Here is a 23116-nt window from a genome sequence, read left to right on the forward strand (position 1 = left end):
ATATTTTGAACAAAGTGGTAATTTAATTACAATTTTTTTTGTTATTTTAACAGTATACATATATTTTAATAAATTTTATATAAAGTAAAAGAATTTATTAAATATAACTTTATATGTTATATAACAGGAATGTTAAAATAATCTTTAATTAATTGTTATTGGATCCCTTTAAATACACGTACATTCTAAAATTGTAAGAATTAAAATTAATTGATTTTAAGAAAAGTTTAGAACAATTTAATATATTATATAGTTAAAAAAAACGTTTTAAAAAAATAAAGAAAATTGACAGTAGATTTTTAAAAAAAATTTCTGGTACAAATGTAACTCTAAAATATATAGACTTCAAGAATAAGAGATAAAAAAAACTTCATATTTTTAGATTTTTTAAAAAAGCAATTCTTATCTAAAATTTCTTGAAAAAAAAATAAACTTTGAATATAATCAATATTATACTAATAGTTAAAATTGAAAAGTTGTAAGGAATCAAAATTGAAGACGAAAATAGGTAACATTTTTATTTAAAATATAACTTTATAATACAGAAAAAAATATTATAATTAAAAAAATTATTATAGAACAGTTTTTTTTACAAAAAGTCCATTAACAATCATCTTATTCTTGTATCAGTTCTTGAACTTAAGATAAGATAAAAAATTATATTCAAAAAGTTTCAATAACGAAGTTTATAATTAAAGTATATGAACATCTAAAATACTAAAACTAGATGCTTTAAATTTGTCTAATACTTTAAGGTATAGTCTACATTGAAAACATTTTAAAAATTTCAATCGTTCTTGAGATACAATTTCTGGTACTTTTTCAATCCTAATTTATTATCATATTTTTTTATCTTAAAAACTATCAGAGATGTAAAATTATTTTAAAGGCAGAAACCACATAAAATCTAAAAAGTAGTTGATTACAAAAAATTGCTTGTAATTGTCTTTATTTTGCAAAAAGATAAAGAAGAAAAAAAAAATTTTCTAGATTTTTATTGTTCTTGACTTTTTATATATTACCCTTTTTATTATATATTGAATAAAAAAGAACATATTATAGTATAATTAGATTCAAACAATTCACTATAATACATATATCTAAAAAATTGTCTTTGTTGAAGAATCTTTATTAATTTCATAGATTCAGAAATAAAAAAATATATTTTTATCTTGACCACAAATATATATGATAAAAAAAAAATTTTTTTTGGAATTTGAATCTAAAATTACACTCATTTGATAGCCCTTAAAAAATAATGAAATTTAAATATAATTAAGGCTATACCAAACATAAAATTCGAGAAGTTGTGACGCTTCAAAGTTGAAGGCGAATGAGGGTAATATTTTTTTCTAAAACATGACTTTTGCGATAAAATTAAAAATATTAAAATTAAAACAATTATTCCAGATCAGATTTTTACGAGAAGTCGATTAAAGGTGGTCTCATCTTTCTGTGACTTCTAGAACTCAAGTTATAACAAAAAACGTGTCTTCAAAAAGTTTCAAGAACGAAGTTCATAACTTGAGTATATGAGCACCTAGAGCTTTGAAACTAGATGCGCTGGACTTCTCTTAGAATTCTAGGTATAGTCTACGTTGAAACTTTTTTTATATTTTTAACCGTTCTTGAGATATAATTTCTGGTATTTTTTCGCGCCTTATTTTTTATCATCAATTTTTATATCTCAAAAAGTATTAGAGATATAAAAATATTTTGAAGGTACACCCTACATGAAAACTGAATAGTAGTTGATTCCAGAAAACTGCTTTTAATTATCTCAATTTTGAAGCAAGATATAGCAGAAGACGGAAATTTTTTCTAAATATTCATTGTTCTTGTCATTATATACCTCGTCTTTTATTATATTACCTGTTCCCACCTTTTCTATAATATAACATATTATACTGAAATTATTAATATTTGATTCTTAATAATACGTATATCTAGAAAAAATTGTCTTCTTAAAAATATCTTTACTATTTTCATAGATTCAAGAATAATAAGAAAATTTTCAATTCAGCTTCAAACATAAAAAGCAAAAAAAATTTTTTTTTAGAATTTGAATCTAAAATTGCCTTCATTTGATAGCCCTTGAAAAATAATGAATTTTAAATATAATCAAGGCTATGTTAAAATCAAAACTTCAAAAGTTGTGGCGCTTCAAAGTTGAAGGCGAAAATGGGGAATATTTTTTTCAAAAAGATGACTTCTATAATAAAGTTAAAAATATTAAAATAAAAACAATTATTCTAGATCAGATTTTTACGAGAAGTCGATTAGAGGTGGTCTCATCTTTCTGTGACTTCTAGAACTCAAGATATAATGAAAAATGTGTCTTCAAAAAGTTTCAAAAACGAAGTTCATAACTTGAGTATATGAGCACCTAGAGCTATGAAACTAGATGCGCTGGACTTCTCTTAGAATTCTAGGTATAGTCTACGTTGAAACTTTTTTTATATTTTTAACCGTTCTTGAGATATAATTTCTGGTATTTTTTCGCGCCTTATTTTTTATCATCAATTTTTATATCTCAAAAAGTATTAGAGATATAAAAATATTTTGAAGGTAGACCCTACTTGAAAACTGAACAGTAGTTGATTCCAGAAAACTGCTTTTAATTATCTCTATTTTTAAGGAAGATACAGCAGAAGGCAGAAATTTTTTCTAAATATTTATTGTTCTTCTCTTTATATCCCTCGTTTTTTTTTTTATATTACCTGTTTATACCTTTACTATAATATAACATATTATATTGGGATTGGTATCATTTGTTTCTTCTATATACATATATGTAAAAAAAATTATTTATGTTGAAAAATTTCTATTATTTTCATGAATTCAAGGTTGATAAAAATTTTTTCAATTCGACTTCAAGAGATCTCTTTTAGATTCACTACGTTCAAAATGTTTTAAATATAAAATTAATTTTTTTTTGTACATTTTAAAGCAATTTAATATATTTTATAACAAATATAACGTTAAAACGTAAAAAAAAAGTTAAAACAATTTTTTCTTATATTTAAATTAAAAAATATAGATAAATAATGGAAATTATCATATAAATTAAAAAAAAGACAAATTGTAAAATAAAATTAAGAAAATTAATAGTAGATTTATTAACAAAATTTTTATTAAAAAGAGTATTAAAATTATTCACTTTTTTTTCATTCATTTATTTTATATTTTATTTAATAATTTTTATTTAATTTTTATTGTGTTGTTAAAAAAATTATACATATGTTAAATAATTAATTTTTTAAAGAAGTTTTCAAGTACGTACAAGACTCTAAAATTAAGACTTGTAGTTTTTATACTTTCATTTTTTTCTTATTTTACAGATAGATTGAAAGGGAACATTTTTAATTAAATATATACATATATTATCATTTTAAAACTCTATCCTATTAAATATGTTTAGAAAATATAATTAAAAAAATTTTAATTTAAATAACATCATCTTCTTATTATTTCTACTATATTATTACTTTTATATTTTATATATATGTTAGTATAGTAATTTTAATTAAACTATTTTTATGGTTTAAGTATTTATTAGAAAACAAAATTAATAATACTATAAATTTAAATAATATTTTTTTAAGATAATTGTACTAGCAATAACTTTTATTTCTATAACATTTTAGATAAAAAAAATTAATTTTTTTTTTTTTGCTACTATCTATAAAAAATATTAAATTTTGTAACATAAAGACATATTTAATTTAAAAAGATATTCTCTGAAAACTAATTTATATCAAGATTGGATAATTATAAGTATTTATATGTTTAAATAATTTGATTATAATTAAAAAATTTAAAATAAGAAAATTTATTCGATAACATTTTAAAATAAATGATAAATTATTCAATAAGACTTTTTTTTCTCATCAAAAATAACAATTGACGTTTACATTTAATGACAATAAATGTTTCACTGTAATATAATGTTTTCTTATATAATATATTTATTTTTAACTTTTTAAATTGTTTGATTAAACATGATAAATAATAAAGGAAATTATGTTAGATATTTTTATTAAAAAAAAATTCATTATACGATATGTTAAAGTGCATTAACAATTTAAAATGATATTTGCTATTAATATTAGTTGAAACATAAAACTTTTTTGTAAATTTGTTAATATTGTATTATAAATTTAGTATCTGCTTACACATTGAAAATAATGATATAAATAAAAATTTGGGAGATTGTAAACAAATTGATTTAATTTTTTTCTTAATTGAAAGATTTTCTATCAAATAATTAATTAATATCTTAAATATCTATATTAAAAACTTTTCTTTGTGATAATAGAGATATAAATTATAACGATTTATATCTGATATTTTCCAAATTATAAGCGAAAAAACCATTTAAATTAATTTTTTCTTTCTTTGGTACTTGATCTTGTAGATGATGTATTTTGAAATGGTTGATTTTCATTTTTTTGGATTGAAGATAGTGAAAAAGTATTTTCTTCAGTTGTATTTGTACTTTCTCCATCATTATCGTAAATTCTATATTCTGGTGATGTCATGTACCAATGAAGCATAAGATCATACAAATATTTATATTCATCCTTTAAATATAAATAATAATTTTTATTATTAAAATTACTTACTTTAATATCAATTAATTGAGGTCTATTAATTCTTATCATTTTAACAGCATGAAAAACATCCACCTCTCTATCCATGTCCATTTGATCTATACATACATTTGCAGCAATAAATATTCCACAACGACTGTATCCATTATGTGACAAAATTATTGTTGGTTTTGTTTCTGGACGATCAGGTGCTCTTTTTTTCCATGATCTAGTCATTCTAAGTAAATCAACAAGACTTGTTGTTGATAATGGTACTTTATTTTCTATTGGCCACATTTTAACTGAAAGTATACAACAAATTTTTACTTCAGCTTCTAATTGCGCTTGTGATGCTCCAGACTGCATTATTTCAGATATCATAAATGTCTAAAAATGAAATGTTATAAAAGATTAAATAAAAATTAAAGGGGAATTTGGTATATATATAGTTAATCTAAGAGACGAGTTAAAACAATAATATATGGTATTATATTAGGTAAAAATAAAGACATTTAGCAGACCAATTTCTCCATTTGTGTTGACAATTCACGATGTTCGCTCATATAATTTCGACTAACATTCAATAGTTTAGCTACATCACTATATCCTCTCTGAAAAAATTTTATCACAATTTATAGAATACACATAAATAACTATTATTAAATTAAATTATAAAGGTAAAAAATACTATTGAAAGATAATAATAAAGTTAGTATAAAAAATATGTTTAAAAAAAACATATTAAAAAAAAGAGTGATTCATGCATAAAAAGAGTATCCCTTGCAACAAAAATGTAAGAAATTATTTTTAATATGGTAACTTTTTCTAAAAAAAATCACCTCTTTTTCAAACTGTTCAACAGTCTTTGAAATAATATTTTCTAGATGTTGCCCATAATCATGGAATGCTTTACCCAATTTTCTTCCATGTTTTTTTGATGTTTTATGTTTTCCATCATTTTTCACAATAATATTATCAGCATTATAATCCCCCTCATCATAATATCCACTAACAGATCTGAAACGTCCCCAATACATTTTTTTATTTCTAAAGCTATCACCATTACTAATCTCATTATTAAATCTTTTATTGTTAGCTTCATGAAGTTTGATATAATCTTTAACAGAAGGACGTTTAACAACTTTATTTTTATGAGGTAGAAATTTTGCAAAATTTCTAGGTAACTCTTCAACAGTTGTTTCTTCTGCAGAAACCATTGTGTCACTCGGAAAATAGGAAAAATAAGGATAGTTAGATAGAAATATTTGAAAGTTAAAGTTATAAAAGAAATTAAATGGGAAAATAATAGTAAGAAATTAAGATAGATTATAAAATTAAAATTAAAAAAAAAAACACCTCAAACTGTCACTAATATTTTAAATTAAAAAAAAATGGTACTATTTTACTTTTTAACAAAAGAATGCCACTTACTCTTTTCATTATTTTCACCATATGTGATGTTATTCCAGGATATTGTTGATAATTAATAACTTCAACAACAAAAGGACCATAATTTTGTTTTCCTTTATTATGAATAAATGGTGGATATTGTTTTGGGTTTGAAGGATTTGTAAGATTTACAATAGTATGACAACTATGATCAAAAACTAATGTCCAAAAACTATCAATTGTTTGTTGTTTTGGCCATTGTGTAACAATAAATTCAGATTTTCTAGTATAACCATCAACTTCAACTGCATTTATATATGTATAATCTTTACTTTCACCATGAAGTGTCTGAAGATATGGTCTTGCATGATCAGGTGGAACAACCATAACATCTCTATTTTTTCCTCTATTTTCTAATCTATGTCCACCAGCACAATCACCAATTCTTAATGTTGGTGTTAACATTTGAAGTAACTTATTTTCATGACTATCTTGTGTTTCCATTTGTTGTCTTGTATTTTTGTTTTTATATAAATTACTTCGTTCTTTTAATTCATGTAATTTTATAGGTTGTAAATTACATAAAACAGCTTCATACAATACATCATAAATAAATTCATATTGTTTTATAGAATCTATCAAATTTTGTCTAGCATTTACAAGAATTTTACCATACTTAAATGGATCTAATTGTCCTGTTTTTTTTAATAATTCTAAATTTGCATCAACTGATAGGAATGCTCCACTTCTTCCACCACCATTACTAAAAAAAAAATTTTTAACTTATTTGTAACAAAAATCAATGTATCTTTAAAAATAAATAAAATTGACAATTTTTTTATTATTAAAAAAAATAAAAAAATAAAAACATGATTTTGTAGTAACAATTGTAAATTTGACAAGAATTAAAAATCAAATGGGTAAATGCTTATATAATAAAATACCATTAAAAGATAATTAAATTTCACAAAATAATCCTATTTAAAACTTGATGATGGTATAAAATTTTAAGAAAAATGAAAGGACCAAAAATGAAAACAAAACAATAAAGTAAGATTCATTTTGGAAAACACTTTTTATATATAAAAAAAAAATTTTTCAACAAAATTCAGTCACACTTCTAAATGATTATAGGTGACAGATAAACACAATAGATTAAAATAAGGTAATGTAATTTAACAAAAAAATTACGCATTTTTTTTTTGCGCAATTATAAACTTTAGAAATGTTGATAATTTAAAAAACATCTTATTTTGTTATTTAACTGCAAGAAATATATAAAGTACAAAATGATGTTAAAAAATTTTTAAAAGACATTAGTTAATTATAAAATAAAAATTTATATATATATATTTTTTTTTCTATTTAACAAATTGTTTTTTTTATTAATCATTTTTTATCTATACATATTTTTTTTAGAAATATTAATTTGGAAATGAGTATAAGTAAACATGTTTCAATTAACTATTATTATATTTTATACATGTTTACGTATTTAATATTAGCATGTGTTGAGAATACATCTTCTAAACATGTTGATTATTTTAAATCTGGTAAATACTATTTTTTTAATTTAAAATAATATCTAACAAAAAAAAATTTGCTTTTTTTTACATAATTTTTATTATATATATAAAATTATATTATTTTTAGCTTCAAGTGATTATATTAATTTATTAGAAACATTTAAATCTCACAAACTTGTAAAAAGATCAAGAGCATTTGAATTAGTAAGATTAGAATCACAAATAAAAAGATTTCATATACATGAAAGATTTTCAAGAGCTAAAAGTTTAGGTTAGTTTTATTAATATAAATATTTTAAAATAATATTTAAGGTATAGAATTACAACAAGATGAAGCAATAGAAGATAAAAAATGTCAAGAAAAATGTAATGAAGATTTAAGAACAGGACTTGATATGGTTAAAGCTCATTCATCATTTGGTAGTATTGGTGTACCATCAGTTCTAGATGAAGATGATCTTAATATGTTTTGTAAAATTGATGGTAGACATGATGAATGCTTAAGAAATTGTGGATTTGATATACAATTTAACATGCGTGATTTTGTTTGTGTTAAAAAAAGAGATGAAATGATTTATAATTTACCATGTTATGTTATTTCATCATCAGAATTAAAAAGAAATTGTGGACAGTTACATTGTGGACCATATTCTGAATTATCAGTAACATTAAATGGATTTTCACAACGATGTAGAACATTATTATGTGATCTTAATTGTACAAATAGAATACTTGTAAATAAATGTGGTCAAAATGAAGGCCAAAGAGCATTTAACTTTTTAGTTGATTATACTAAAGAACAAATATTTTCTTGGATTAAAAGTGCTACAAGAGAAGAAGAAAATATATCTAATATTCAAAATATAGTTCCACAATCTTGTGCAAGAATATTTTGTCCTAATTTTAATATAACCAAATGTGAATTTTAATGTAAAAAATAATATTTAGGTTTAATAGCAATTTTTACATATTATCAATATTGTATATTTTTTAATTAACGTAATAAATGACTTTTTTTTTGTTAAATATTTGCAATAGAATTTTAACTTACCTGCAATGCACTATAATTGGTGCATCAACTTTATTTTTATCAACAAATTGGCGTACACGTCGCCTCAATTCAATGAAAGCTGATATGTATGGAAATGAATCTAATTCCCATTCTGTAAAGTGGAAATGCTTGACAATTCTAATTTCTTCACCACTACGTTCATCAAATGTACGAAGACGAAATGTTCGAATTACCTTAAATCAAAAAAAATATATTATTATTTTTATTCTAATAATATTATTATAAACTTACAAAATGAGCATATGTTTTTGTCTCTAGTGTTTCAACTTCAATTTGACCAAATTTAAATTTGTCAACTGGCCAATATTGAAGACACATAACCCGCATGAAATCAAAAACCTTTGTCAACATAACAATGCAATTTGAGCCTAATTCCCATACAAGTCTCCAAAATTCAGCTGATGCTGATTTTGTTTTAACAGCTTGTGTTACTACATATGCTTTTTCACGTACCCAACTCTATAAATATATTATTTTTATAAACATTAAAATAATTATATACTTACATTAACATAACTTGCATTACAGTAATGTGAATTTTCATCATTAGGAAGTGTTTTTAATATAACTCTATTATTATCATATGGTAATGTATCTGGATATGGATTGCGATCTGAAGGCATTGAGCTAGCAACATCTACTTTACATTTATCAGCTTTTAATGATCTCATTATCATCTATAAAATAAATATATATTAAAAAAAAACATTAAATAATTAAATAATACCAAATATTCTCCTTTAAATAATATTCGTTTTTTTCTTCTTTCTGTAACATAAGCAACAAATTTAGAAGCATCTATAGGTTCAGTTGGTGCTAAATGCATTGCTTTTTCTTCTTGAACTAAAAAAAAAGTATTAAAATAAAAAACTCTTATTAAAATAATAATATTGTTTTAAAATATTTTATATTTTTGTTATATTGACATTATAATGTGTATAATCTATTGTCTTTAGTTAATTTTAATTTATCATTTAAAATATTTAACTATGTCCACATGTTTTTAATAATTAAAAACATTTAAGATTTACACGTATTATATTTATAAATTGATATATCATATATTTAGTTTTAAGATTAATTAACTTTTTTTTAATATAAATAAATATATATATATATATAAATATACTATATATATATATATATATATTTTCATTTAGTTTTAATAAAAAAAATATATAAATAAACATTTCATTTAATTATAATTACTAAAAAATACATACCAATCACCATTTGTTTCTGCATATGATTAATTGTATAACTTTCCCATCTTTTCAATTTACGACCTTTTTTACGTGAATTACTAAGATCACCCGTACTATTACAAACTCTTTCTGGATGTAATATTTCATCAAAATTAGTTGATTCTTTAATAGATGCATTTCCTTTTAATACATCAAATACTAAACTTATCTCTGATATACTTTTACGTTTAAAGTCCGAAAATGCTTTAGGAACGGTAAGACTTAATACTGAACCAAATTTAGAAACTCTTCTTATTGAAGCGGATCTTGAAACTGCTGGTGATACAGAAGCAGTTGATGATAATGATTGTGGGTATTTTCGTATATCATCATGAGATGATGAAATAGGTACTTTTAAAGATATATTTGATGTAGATGGTGTTATAGGTAATTCTAATGATGAAGTACCTTTACGATGCCGATAAGATAATCGTTTATGTTTTATCTTAGGTAAAGGTGAAATCGAGTCACATTCACGTTCCTCTAGTGCTGCGTTTTCTTCTGTCGTAAGTTGCAGCATTAGGTTTACATCAACTTAATAGGTAATAACTGATGTAAAAATTGATAAAAATAGTACTTTAAAAATGAGGCTCAAGCCATTAGAATAAAAGAATATTATGTGCCTAATGAAATATTGTGACACTTTAAGGCAATAAAAGCATAGCACAAAATATAGTAATATGAGTGGATAATAAAATGGATTGTATTGCAATCCAAAATTTATAAACTGTTATCAATAAAGAAGGTTTTAGTAATATGATATATTTGTTCCTGTGTTTTTTAATAAAAGAATTATTTGATAAATATTGATTTAATAAGAAAAAAAATAAATTTAATAATATTAATTTTATAAAATATTAACCTTATTTTTAAATATGTTAAAAAAAAAGTATATTGGTGGTATATTTTATCAGACATAAAGTATATTTAATCACTCTTTTTTTTAACAATTGAAAGCAATTTTATGTAGAAAAATTTATATACAAAAGTATTTAAAAAAAATAATTATGTAGAGTGAAAAAAAATAAATAAATAAGGAAAAAAAGGTATGTATTTATAAATAATATATAGAAACGCTTTTACTTATTTTAATAATAATAAAAATAACTACCAAAAGGTGCCTGAAGATCATTGTTATTTTATATGATATTATACAGCTATTATCAATTGTGGCCTATATTTATATGTATTGATCAACGGAGCGTAAGATAAAGGCACTTTATAATGGTGCCCTTTAATAATAAGTCTGTCTCGTAGCTAATATATACACAAAATCTATATATATTATTGGTATATGAGTATACAAAGTAAAATAGTAATCTGTTTGTAGCTTCTGGCTTAATGACATCACGGAAGAATAAATGATAATATGATAGTGGCTATCAATATCCTTCTTGTTCTCCACCTCAACTATTCTACTGAAATTATATATAATATATTGTTCATACTACTTATCTTCGTGATTACTAGCTTTATAGCATTTATATAAAATCAAGAATTTATGTTATTCTTAGGAAGAAAATATATAATATAAGAAAAATAAAAAATACTATACATCATATAAACTGTTTGTTTATATGATCATAAAATTATGATGCTACTTGTAATATTATATATTTTATAATATAATTAATATTAATCTAACTATATAATTAAAAAAAAATTTATATATATAAGTTTAAAATATATATAAAACATATGGCATATCATTGTTTTATTTATTTTTTTTAAAATAAATATATATATAATAATTAAAATACTAAAAAAAAAAAGAAATATTATTTAATATTTATTAATAACATAAGATTTTTAATATATTAGTTTAAAAAAAAAAGTAAATCACAAGTAATAAAAGTAATAGGTATGATATCTTTTTTTAAAAAATATAATGTGGTTAATCAAAAAGATGAATAATATAATAGAAGAAAAATAATAATATTGGAAACATAAAAATTTATTTTTCTAAGAATGTTATTTTTATTAATTACATTTACAATATATAAAGTTGTTACAAATATAATAAGTAATGAAATAAAAAATTGTACTATATAAAATATTATTTAAATACAGTAATAAAATATTTAATTTGTAAAATATTTTAGAATATACTTAAGCATTTTGATGGCTATCTATCAAGTAAATTGAAATAATGATATAAATAAAAAGTGGTACTTAAAAAGGAGTAGACAAATAGATATATGATCATATAAGTATAATTTATCACCATAAAATGTCATATATAAAGAATTAAAAAGAATAAATATAATGACGTATAAAAATTTTTTATTACTTATTAAAAATATTTTATTATGTAATATTTGAATTAATTTTTTTTATCATATTTCAATTATAAATATCTATATATCAATTAAAGTTACTATTATATTTAATTTCTTTAGTTTTTAATAAAAATTATGGTAAAATAAAAAAAAAAAAACTTACCCTCAGAAATAAAATTATTAATAGATTTATATGTTGGTAAACGATAATAATTTGAAATTCGGGAAGGTGAATGTGATTTGTAAATAATATCATTATAATTTTTTAAAGATTTATCAGTAGTTGATGAAGATTTGCATAACATTTTAGAATTAAATTTAACAATTGTTAGTACAGGTTCATTTTTATATTTTAAATAATTATTTAAATTTGTTAATGATTTAGAATTAGTAATGTTAATTGGAATATTAGAATTGTTATTATAAATATTTTCAGATTGTGTTGTTATTATTTCATTAGTAGGAGATCTTTCATCATAAATACAATTTAATGTTTGAGATTTTTTTGGTGATACAAAATATGGTGATTTTTTATTATCTTCATTATTTCTATCTTTACCCATACAAAGTGGGAATAAATAAAATGAATCAAATGATTTCATTATATTCTTTTATCTTCACCTGCCTTTTTTTTTTCTTATATATTATTTAGCATAAAAACTATTAAAATACAATAATATAATATTTTAATAAACGATAAAAATTATTTAATCAAAAAAAAAGAAGAGGCAAGAGATTAAAATTAGCATATAATCAAATGAGGCAAAAAAAAAGAAGAGATTAAGAAATTATATGAATTTTCCAATAAAACAGTATAGTATTATAAATTTAAAAATACTTTCAAATATTGCTTAGAAATACTCCTTTTAAAAAAGAAATAACTATTAGGGTCGTTTAGCATGCATTTAAAATTGATATAATATATATATTTATAAATATGTATATATATTTATATGATTATAAAATAGTTTTAAAAAAAAATTCAACAATGTTGATTAAAAAACATCAAGTTTTTAAAATAATATTTATCTTTTTTTAAAATAAAAAAAAATGTTAATTTAATGTTGGAAATAATTTAATTCCCGAGTGGTATAAATTTAAACTGAATTATAAAAGAAGAAATCTATTTTGGTTGAAATTTTAAGAAATGAATAGTTAAATAGTTTTGTCATAAGAATGACATTAAATTAGTAATATTTTTAAGGTCTAACAAATATATACACTTTTTTTTAAAAAAAATTTCTAAAATTAAAAAATAAAAAAAAAATTATTTTAAAATTAAATTTATACATCAATTTTCTATTATGTTCAAAAAGTAATTGTATAATGTGGAAAAACAAGAGAACCTTTTTGGTCATTAAAATAAAATTTTTTTTTTCTTTATAATTTATGAATAATTGTTAAAAATATTTTGGCATAGGAATAATTTTAGTAATTTCTCAATAATTTGAAGAAGAAAAAAAAAAAGAAATTAATGAGTTAATATGACAGGTTTTAATAATTAAATAGAACATTATGATAGTATTTTTAATGAATAAATATATTAAAATATTTCTATTAGATGTATGATAATTTAAAATAATTACTTGTAATGATGAAAATTTTATTATTTATGAAGTGAAATTTTATTGTGATTTTCTTATTCTCTTGTAAAATTTTTATAAATATAGAAAAAAAAAAATTTAGATTTAATAACGTTTTATTAATATTATCAATTTTAATATTATGGTTAAATAAAGAGAGATGACATAAATGTAAAAATAAAATATTTTAATAGTATATAATTTTTGATAAAAATATGTGTAAAAATAACTTATGAACATGGATATAGTAAAATATCAAGTATGAAAGTTATAATTGGTGACGTAACAATATGATGCTATGAAGATAGTGTGAAATTTAGATAAATAATAGAAAATATAAATGTTAAAAAAGTCTCTTGAGAAATGGTAAGATTTGAATGCCTTAAATTTTTCCTAAAGAGTACAAAGATTTATATCAATTCTTTTTTGTGGTTATTTATTATTAAACCCATATTTGTCCCACCATCAATTACATAATATAACATTTAGTAGACAATTCAAAATTTTCATTATTTTGTTAATATTTAAAATTGTCAAGAATTTAAAAGAGTTTTGGTATGTCAAAAACAATAAGATTATATTTGTAATAATGGGAAAGTATATGAAAAGCAATATAACGTATATATATATAAAAAAAAAGATACAACTTCTTAACCAATTACTAACTTATTTTTATGTTTTATTAAGAATAAGAAAAGCATTCTTAGTTAGATAAGAATAATTTAATAAAAAAGACAATTTGATTGTGGTAACTTTCAATAGAAACCAAAAATTTTATTAATTGAAATGGTTTATAAATTATTTTATAAATGTTTCATCATGTGAAATTTTAAAATGATTCTTTTATTTAAATAAACATAATTTTGTTTTTATAATAAACTATTTAATTCTATTTAAGAAATATTAAACTAGAAAATTTCTAAATTATAATAAAAAAAATTTTTATAAATTATATGTTTAATTATAAAACACATATATTTATCTTATAATAATAAATTAAATTAAATATATTAATAGTAAGTAAAAATAAAATTTTTATATAAATAACTTTAGATATATAATAAATGTCAAACTATTATATTACCATGTATAAAAAAAAAAACTTTTAGATATGATATTTTTTTTTCTATAAATAAAAGTAGAAAATACAATTGAAAAGGTATATTATTCAATAGAAAAAAACATAATTATATACCACGTTTTGATAAACTATATAATATTATTATTTTATATAAATGGCAAAGTAGACTTTATTTTTTTTTATTATAAACAAAAAAACATATTTATAAAAAAATTGCTACTACTATATAAAGTAATAATTTAAATAATTAAATATATTATAAAAATAATTGATTTAAATTTATCTCAAAAAAAAAAAAATTTGTAAGTATGATAGTTTATCAAAACCAAAGTCTAATAATGATTTATTTTTTTAAAACGTTATTTATAAAAAAATAAAAATTATTTTACCTTTAAACTTAATAATAATAGTCAATTTTTAAACTTTAGTAAAAATGTCATTTAAAGTGAAATTTAAAAGAAAAAGATACAAGAGTAAATTTTAATAATACTAATTGTTAAGCCAATTTTTTTTTTCCTTTTTAATATGTAAATATAAGACAATAAAAAGTACTTTTTATTAAATGTTTTTTTATTTCTTTGTAACATGATACATAATTTTTAAATATCTTTTAGTCGTAAATTTTTTTAATTAATAAATATTTAAAGTTATAATTGTAAATTAAAAACATAATTTTATATATTTATATATATTTTATTTTAAAACATACCAGCAATTTTTTTTTGTCTTTTCCTTTGAGCAGCTTCTTCTTTTTCTCTAAAAGTTATATAAATATTTTTATACAATATCATTAAAAAGTTTACTGACCTTTTAGCAGCAATTCCATAAAGCATCTCCCTTAATCCAGGTCCTTTTTGACTTTTTTTTCTAGTCTTAGATATTTCTACACTTTCAGTTCCATCAGGATTATTCCAAGTTGAAATTTTTAAAGCATTTCCATGTAATGATGATGACCTATTTTTTCTTCTCATTGAATTTCCTTGTAATTTTTCTATCTATAAACATTTTTTTTTATAATTGAAAAAAAAAAATTATTTTTATTAATATTATTACCTCTCCCGTTGGAAATTTCAAACTTCCCCGTCGCATGTAATTATCTCCATTTGATATATTTAATTCCATTGTTATTTCTTTATGATAATAATATTTAATGAGTAATAAAATATAATCTAAAAAAGTTATCATGATAAAAAAAATAATAAAAATTATATTAATAGAAAAAAAAATATAATTTAATAAATAACATTTATTAGACTCCTTTTCCTATTAATTTTAGATAGAAAATTTTTATTTTAATATATAAAATATTTTTTAAGAGATCTACGGAAAATATAAATATACTAAGTAAGATCTTCAATTTTATAGAGTAAATAATGATATATTGAATAATTTTAAGAAAAACGAGTTTTGTAAGAGCTACTCATCTACGTAAATAAATCCTTACAGATAAAAGTTAGCATATATCACATTTTTGTAAATGTTAATTTAAAAATATAAGAATATATAAATAACTTTAAGATCAACTTTTTTTTGTGAACTTTAAGTGTATAAATAATCTTTTTTGTAGTTAACATTTATCATGTTTTTATTTTAATTCACAAAAATCATATTTTTTATCAACAGATATAGAAAATTGATCACGTGAATTATACTATATGCCTTCCATGTTTTATTTATCATTTTTAGTTAAAAAAATCAAAATATTTATATATATATCAAATAATATATAATAAAATTTATATAAAATTAATTGTTTAAAAAAAATTAAAATATAATACAGTAGATAAAACTTACAAAAAGTTATGTTGAATATTTAAAATAATGTCGATCAAGCATTATATATATAAATATATATTATATTTACATACATATATAAATATATATATATATATACAGTTGTATTTTTTAATTCCTGAAAACAATAATAAAAAAATAAATAGCTAGTTTAAAATATTGAGTAATTATCTTATAATGATTTAGTTAGCGTATATATATTTTAAATTATAAGATTAATAAAAAAAAAAAACAGAATACAAAGTATGAAAAAAACGACAATAAGGTTTAGATTTTTAAAATTATATACTAATTTACTTAAAAATTATAAAGAAAAATATTTTTTTCTATAATTCGATATTATAATTAGTAAATTTTTTTTATAACAATTAAACATCAAATGCCAAATGTTTTAATTAGAAATAGTTTGAAAGAATATATTATAAATTAAAAAAATCAATGTTAAAAAAAATGTATAATATATGTTTACTTGTTCTTCTTTTATGGAATACATTGATTATGTGTGAATAATTATTTATTTCTTAAGATGATTTCATTTTTAACACATACATGTTAATAAATTAAAACTATTTTAAAGGAAATATTTTAAAAAATATTATTATAAGTATAAAATTTTAAAACAAAAACAATTAAATATTATCTATTAATTTATATTTTATAAAAGTAAAATTAATAGTAATACATATACTGATAAATTAGTTATCTCATGTTATAATAATATTACATTTTTTTTTTATAAAATTAATTGAATAAAATCAAAGCAAATATGAATAAATAATAATATTATTTAAAATAATTAGTATGTATTTGTACAAAAATAACAAACTAATTAAAAGCTATTGATGTGTTAAGATGAAAAAAAATTATATGATTTATTATTATCAAACATTCCCCACAATATTGTCCTTTATTATATAATAATAATAATAATAATAAAAATAATAATAATGTAGATGTGTGACAAATATTTAGTATTACCACAATCACCTTTAGAAATAAATAAATTTATCATATATATCTGAATTTTTAAAAGTTTTATTTGCTTTAATTGTAAAGTTGAAATATATATATATATATCTTCTTTTTTATTTTGATTTTAAATATATACTAAAAATTTTGTGGGGGTGATTTAAATGAAAATACATATTCTTTTATCAAAGATCTATGACGTGTTAAAAATGCCAAAGTATAATTATAAATTATAAAATTGCTACTATTTTATCTCATTTAATAATATTAATTTATAACTAATTATTATATAAAATAACAAAATAAAATGACATAATAAATAATAAATATTATCATTTTAAATGTTTCTTTTTTAAAAAATATGAAATTTCTTAAAACTATCCCCATTATATGCTTTTAAAACTTTTTTTTTTTAACATTAATATAATCTACATATATTTAAGAATATTTATATATAATTCTTTCCTTTTTTACTTAATTTAACAAAAGTAAATTTGTTTGTTATTTAAAATAATTTTTTTATCTTTAAAAGTATAGTATGTAAATATAGAAAAAAAAAATATATATATAAATATAATTGGTTTTAAATAAATGATACAATTTTTATTTAAAATAAGCTATATTTAAAAAAATAATTTGCTTATATAAATAGTTATTAAAATAATGATAATGTTAATTAATAATTTTTATAAACTAATTTATCTACATTTACCATTAATACTCTAGATGATTCATAATTATGAACTATTAAATAATAAATTTTTCTTATAACATTTATGTAAATTTTTATTTTGTAACATTTAAAATAAATAATACTTTGTTAGACATATTATATATTGTTTTATTTGATGTGTAAAAACAAATATCAGTTTTGTAAATTTTTGTAATTTAAAATATTTTTTTTAACTTTTTAAAAAATAAATAATATTATGAAATTATTTTTAAATTCATTAAATTGTTTGATAATACATACTTTTTAAATAAACTTTTCCTTTAAATTTCTTTTTATTTATTTTTTTATATAATATATATTTTTTTTAATATCAATTATAAAAAATTTGTAAAGTAGTACAAAGTATAATTAACATATGTTTAAAATTATTTATATATATTTTTTAAACAAATATTACACATTTCAATGACTTCTTTAACATATGTTTTCACCTTTAAGAACAAAAAATGCGGGATTTTGAATTCTTTCTAATGACCTATGTCAAATTTTCTTCTACACCCATTATACACAATTGACATAAATTCTTACTATAAATAAGGGAAACTTTTTTATTTGATTACCAGTCATTTAGACTATATATATATTATATTCAAGCTACAATTATGTCAGGCCGTGGAAAAGGTGGAAAAGGACTTGGAAAAGGTGGTGCTAAACGCCATAGAAAAGTTCTTCGTGATAATATTCAAGGAATCACCAAACCAGCTATTCGCCGTCTTGCCCGTAGAGGTGGTGTAAAACGTATTTCTGGACTTATTTATGAAGAAACTCGTACAGTTCTTAAATCTTTCTTAGAAAATGTTATTCGAGATGCTGTTACTTATTGTGAACATGCTAAAAGAAAAACTGTTACAGCTATGGATGTTGTTTATGCACTTAAAAGACAAGGAAGAACTCTTTATGGATTTGGAGGATAAATATTTCTTGTCTGAATCATTTTTTATGTCTAGCTTGATCTCATTTATAATATCCCAACGGCCCTCTTTAGGGCCAATCATTAATATAAAATATAACTTTTAATAAATATATTAATTTAACAAGAAGCAAATATTTTTTTTAAAATAAATATTATTAAATTAGTTTATTTGTTAGTAGAAAAAAATTGTTTGTAACACTAATAAAAAAAAAACATAGTAAATATATTTTATATTTAAAAATATTTAAATGTAATTATGATTGATTTTTATCTAACGATAAAAAATTTTTTTTTAAGCATTTATTATATATTGTTGTAGATTTCTTAATATAAAATTAATGCAATCAAATTTTATTTAACATTCATAATATTATATTTATAAAATAATTTTTTTTACGTATCATTACATTTTAAAGATTATTTGATAAAACTACAGGAAATTAAATAATAAAGTAAATGTATTGAATTAAAAATATAACTTTGTCAGTAAAACTATTTTTATACATTAATAAAATGCCATTATAGCAAATAATATTCGTTTTGTGTATATTTATTAAGATGTCCAAAATGAAATGCATATTATTATATGTGTGTTGATTGCAGCTTGCTTTAATTAATAACTATCATTGTTTTATTAAAGAAAACCATTTTTGTTCAATTTCTATGAATTTCTTTTTTAAAATAACATATAAATTATGGCAAAAAAATGTTATTCGTCTTTTTTTTTAATTTTACTATATTTTTCCATTTGAACACGATATTTGTAAAAATTTCTTTTATGAGTACAAAAGAGAAACAATTATTTTCAAAAAATTCAAATAAGAAAATAATGATCTCAAGAATTAAGACCGTCAGATATTAGAATTAGCTATTGATAACAAAAACTAAAGAAGTGATATCAATTTAATTTTAAGATAAACGATTATAAAGCAATCAGTAGTTTTTGGGGATTCAAATTCAAGCAGTTCAATAACTTGGAACAGGTTGGAAACACGGAAAAGCTAGAAAAATTCGTTCCTCATAAGTTGATTGAAAGACTAAATATTATTGTAATGTGGTTTCACACTCTCTTTTTTTAAGAGATAAAAAGTTTTTTTTGAATCGCATTGTAACGTGTGATAAAAAAGATTCTCTATGACAATAAAAGGAACGCTAAACAATGTTTTGACAAAAAGAAAGCTCCAATTGATTTGAAAATATTGTGATTACTGATTAATAGTATTCTGAAAAACTTTTACATTTTGAATTTATGGAGCTTAGTAAAGCAATTGATTATGAATCACATTAAAATCAACCGAAAAAATTCATGGAAAAAATTGGCTCAAAAAAGATTTTTTTTTTATTAAAAAATTTAATTTTTTGTTAAGCTATGCTTTTTTAAAATATTATAATAAAAAATATGCATTTCATTTTAAACAAGCAAATGTTTAATTGATATTAAATATAAATAATAAAATAATAAATAATAATTGATAATTTTGTTTTTTTTTTAAATTTGACATTTTATTTATGTCAAAATTTATTTTAATAATTTTGTGATATAACATTCAATTTTTCTTAGTTAAAATTGTATTGTAAACTTTTTATTAAACTAAAATCTTCAAGCACCTGAAAAAAATAAATTGTAGAATATTTCCATGTTATAAAAAAATTTTAATGTATTTACAAGAAGTGTATCTGGAATAATTACAAAATAATGTAAAAATCATTTAATTAATTTTTTATGTTAAAAGTTTTAATACATTTTTAAAAAAAAACTACTAAATATTAAAATCATATTTAGCATATTAAATTATAAAAGTTAATTATTCAAATAAACTTTTTCTTGACTTTGCGTGCATATTATGCAAATAAAATTTTACTTTGTTTTTTTGTTCTATAATGTAAATTAAATATTGTACTTATGTAAAGAGAAAAATTGTTTCTTTATGTTATAAAAAAAATGGTTAACCTCATAATAAAATCGTGTTATACCTTTTTTTATTTTTAAAGAAATAAAAAATTTTTGAATTGCTAAAATAATACTAAAATTTAATTTAATTTTTGTCTTACTACTATTATTGTTTCAAGTTTTTTAAAAATAATTTATTGTTTAAAAATAGTTTATAAGAAAATAAATAAATATAAAAAATTTTACTTTGTCTTTTTTTATTTGTTTTCATTACAAAAAAACTTTATAAAGATATCTAAAAATAACTTATAAATCATGTTAAGAACTTTATTTCAGATTATTATTTTATGTCTGAAAAAAGATGTATACATGTTTTTATTACTAAACAACATTCTTTGTAATTATATAAAGCTACATGAAGATAGAGTATATTAAATTAATAATAACTTCTTTTACAATGATTTTAAATCATAATAAATACTATTTATTGTAAATTTATTAAACAGATTATATTATAAGTTTATCATTATAAAATCGTTCAATCAAAAATTTATTTTAATTAAATTTTCTAATGCAGCTTAAAAACATAGTTTCCTTTTTTTCATAGATGTTTGAAGTAGTCTTAAATTTAATTCAGTCTTCTATAAAAAATGACTTATCAAAAATATATTTAAAAAATTTTTCAATGTCTTTGAATGATTTGCTATTAAAAAATTGAATATGAATTTCTTATCTATATCTTTTTAAAGATAAATACTTTTATTTTACTAGGTTAAATATTATTTAATCACCAATTTATAAATCTTCAGAAATACAAAATTTTTTTATGAAAGCAATTTTTTGATGTATAGAAGTACATAAGAACAAAAAAAACTATTTATTGATATGTAAAAATAACAAAAATTTATTAATGATACAATGCAGCTAATAAATCAATTCACATTATATTATGTTAGAAAATTTAAGAGTGAGAGTTTGGTATTAGTGAATTTTTGTTAAATTTGGTATCGTTTTGATGTAAAAATTTAAATAACATATTTAATAACAATTGTGTTGCAAAATAATTATTAACTAATTAAAAAATAATACCTTTAATTAAATAAAACATTATTATAATTAATAGTTATATGAAAAGTTTCACTTTTTAAAAAAATACCTTAAAATGCAGATTATGTTATAATAATAATTATTGTATTAAAATAGATCAATTGTTTAACTACGTTACATCAAATAAAAATTGGTTATATTGTTGTAATTTTTTTAACTTAAATATATTTTCTGTGTAAAGAAAAATCTTTATAGAATATGGAAGAATTAAAAAAAATTTCATTTAAAAATTTTAAAAATTTGCAGTAAAATAATGTTATAAGTGATAAAACATGGTTTTTCTGAATAAAGCAAATTTTGATCGTTAAGTTTTCGATGCAATGAAAAATAGCACTTTTTAATCATTCATTTGTTTGAAAAAAGTTGATTTTATTTTACATATTACATTTAAAAAAAATTATTTAATTCTTATTTTTTTTATGCCATTGTATGTTTAAATGTTTTTTTTTTCTTACAAATATTTAGATTAATTATTTCTTCTATTTCAATTTCTATTACACTTTATTTGATGGCTTACTTTCAGACTTCTTATATCTTTACTTTTGTGAATTTCAAAATCCAAAAACTTGGGAAAATTTAATAATAAAAATTGAAAAATTTAAATATTAAAAGAATTACTTATAATTTTTAATAAAAATAAAAGAAATAATTTTTGAGTGTTGTTAAATATATTTAACATAAACTGATAAAAGAATTCTGTTATAACATAATTTATCTATGTCATATCTTTTAACTACATAAATTAATAATGAAATAAACAATTAATGCTTAATATAATAAATAATTTTATGTTACATCAAAAATTCATTATTTTGTTTATTATCTTTGGTCATTTTTTTGACGAAGAATATGTGGCTATGAAATAACTATAATATTGCTAAATCGACTTTTAATTTATTTTAATTATCTACTTTTTGCATTATATATGACAATTATCTTTCGT

General features: G+C 19.4%; 6 protein-coding genes across 6 annotated transcripts; 2 read left to right on the forward strand and 4 right to left on the reverse strand.

Annotated features, from left to right (window-relative positions):
- Positions 1 to 4382: 4382 nt before the first annotated feature.
- SRAE_X000017900 (Protein-tyrosine phosphatase, receptor/non-receptor type domain and Protein-tyrosine/Dual specificity phosphatase domain and Protein-tyrosine phosphatase, catalytic domain-containing protein) lies at positions 4383 to 5809 on the reverse strand (the record flags this gene model as incomplete). The annotated part of the gene is made up of 4 exons (XM_024644492.1): positions 4383 to 4583; positions 4626 to 4979; positions 5114 to 5203; positions 5432 to 5809. The coding sequence occupies 4 exons, from the start codon at positions 5807 to 5809 to the stop codon at positions 4383 to 4385; spliced, it is 1023 nt and encodes a 340-aa protein (XP_024510045.1).
- Positions 5810 to 5960: 151 nt separating this feature from the next.
- SRAE_X000018000 (Receptor-type tyrosine-protein phosphatase delta) lies at positions 5961 to 7042 on the reverse strand (the record flags this gene model as incomplete). Its single annotated transcript, XM_024644493.1, has 2 exons — positions 5961 to 6744; positions 7008 to 7042. The coding sequence occupies 2 exons, from the start codon at positions 7040 to 7042 to the stop codon at positions 5961 to 5963; spliced, it is 819 nt and encodes a 272-aa protein (XP_024510046.1).
- Positions 7043 to 7464: 422 nt separating this feature from the next.
- Positions 7465 to 8436, forward strand: SRAE_X000018100 (Hypothetical protein; the record flags this gene model as incomplete). Its single annotated transcript, XM_024644494.1, has 3 exons — positions 7465 to 7534; positions 7635 to 7778; positions 7820 to 8436. 3 exons carry the CDS (start codon positions 7465 to 7467, stop codon positions 8434 to 8436), a joined length of 831 nt encoding a protein of 276 aa, XP_024510047.1.
- Positions 8437 to 8554: 118 nt separating this feature from the next.
- SRAE_X000018200 (Receptor-type tyrosine-protein phosphatase delta) lies at positions 8555 to 12704 on the reverse strand (the record flags this gene model as incomplete). Its single annotated transcript, XM_024644495.1, has 6 exons — positions 8555 to 8752; positions 8811 to 9038; positions 9086 to 9256; positions 9307 to 9422; positions 9803 to 10357; positions 12266 to 12704. 6 exons carry the CDS (start codon positions 12702 to 12704, stop codon positions 8555 to 8557), a joined length of 1707 nt encoding a protein of 568 aa, XP_024510048.1.
- Positions 12705 to 15464: 2760 nt separating this feature from the next.
- On the reverse strand, positions 15465 to 15951 carry SRAE_X000018300 (Hypothetical protein; the record flags this gene model as incomplete). Its single annotated transcript, XM_024644497.1, has 3 exons — positions 15465 to 15522; positions 15574 to 15761; positions 15820 to 15951. 3 exons carry the CDS (start codon positions 15949 to 15951, stop codon positions 15465 to 15467), a joined length of 378 nt encoding a protein of 125 aa, XP_024510049.1.
- A 2913-nt stretch (positions 15952 to 18864) lies between these two features.
- On the forward strand, positions 18865 to 19176 carry SRAE_X000018400 (Histone H4 family and Histone core domain and Histone-fold domain-containing protein; the record flags this gene model as incomplete). The annotated part of the gene is made up of 1 exon (XM_024644498.1): positions 18865 to 19176. One exon carries the CDS (start codon positions 18865 to 18867, stop codon positions 19174 to 19176), a length of 312 nt encoding a protein of 103 aa, XP_024510050.1.
- Between the last annotated feature and the right edge of the window lie 3940 nt (positions 19177 to 23116).

This window comes from Strongyloides ratti (genome assembly GCF_001040885.1).
Source record: "Strongyloides ratti genome assembly S_ratti_ED321, chromosome : X".
NCBI classification, from domain to species: Eukaryota; Metazoa; Nematoda; class Chromadorea; order Rhabditida; family Strongyloididae; genus Strongyloides; species Strongyloides ratti.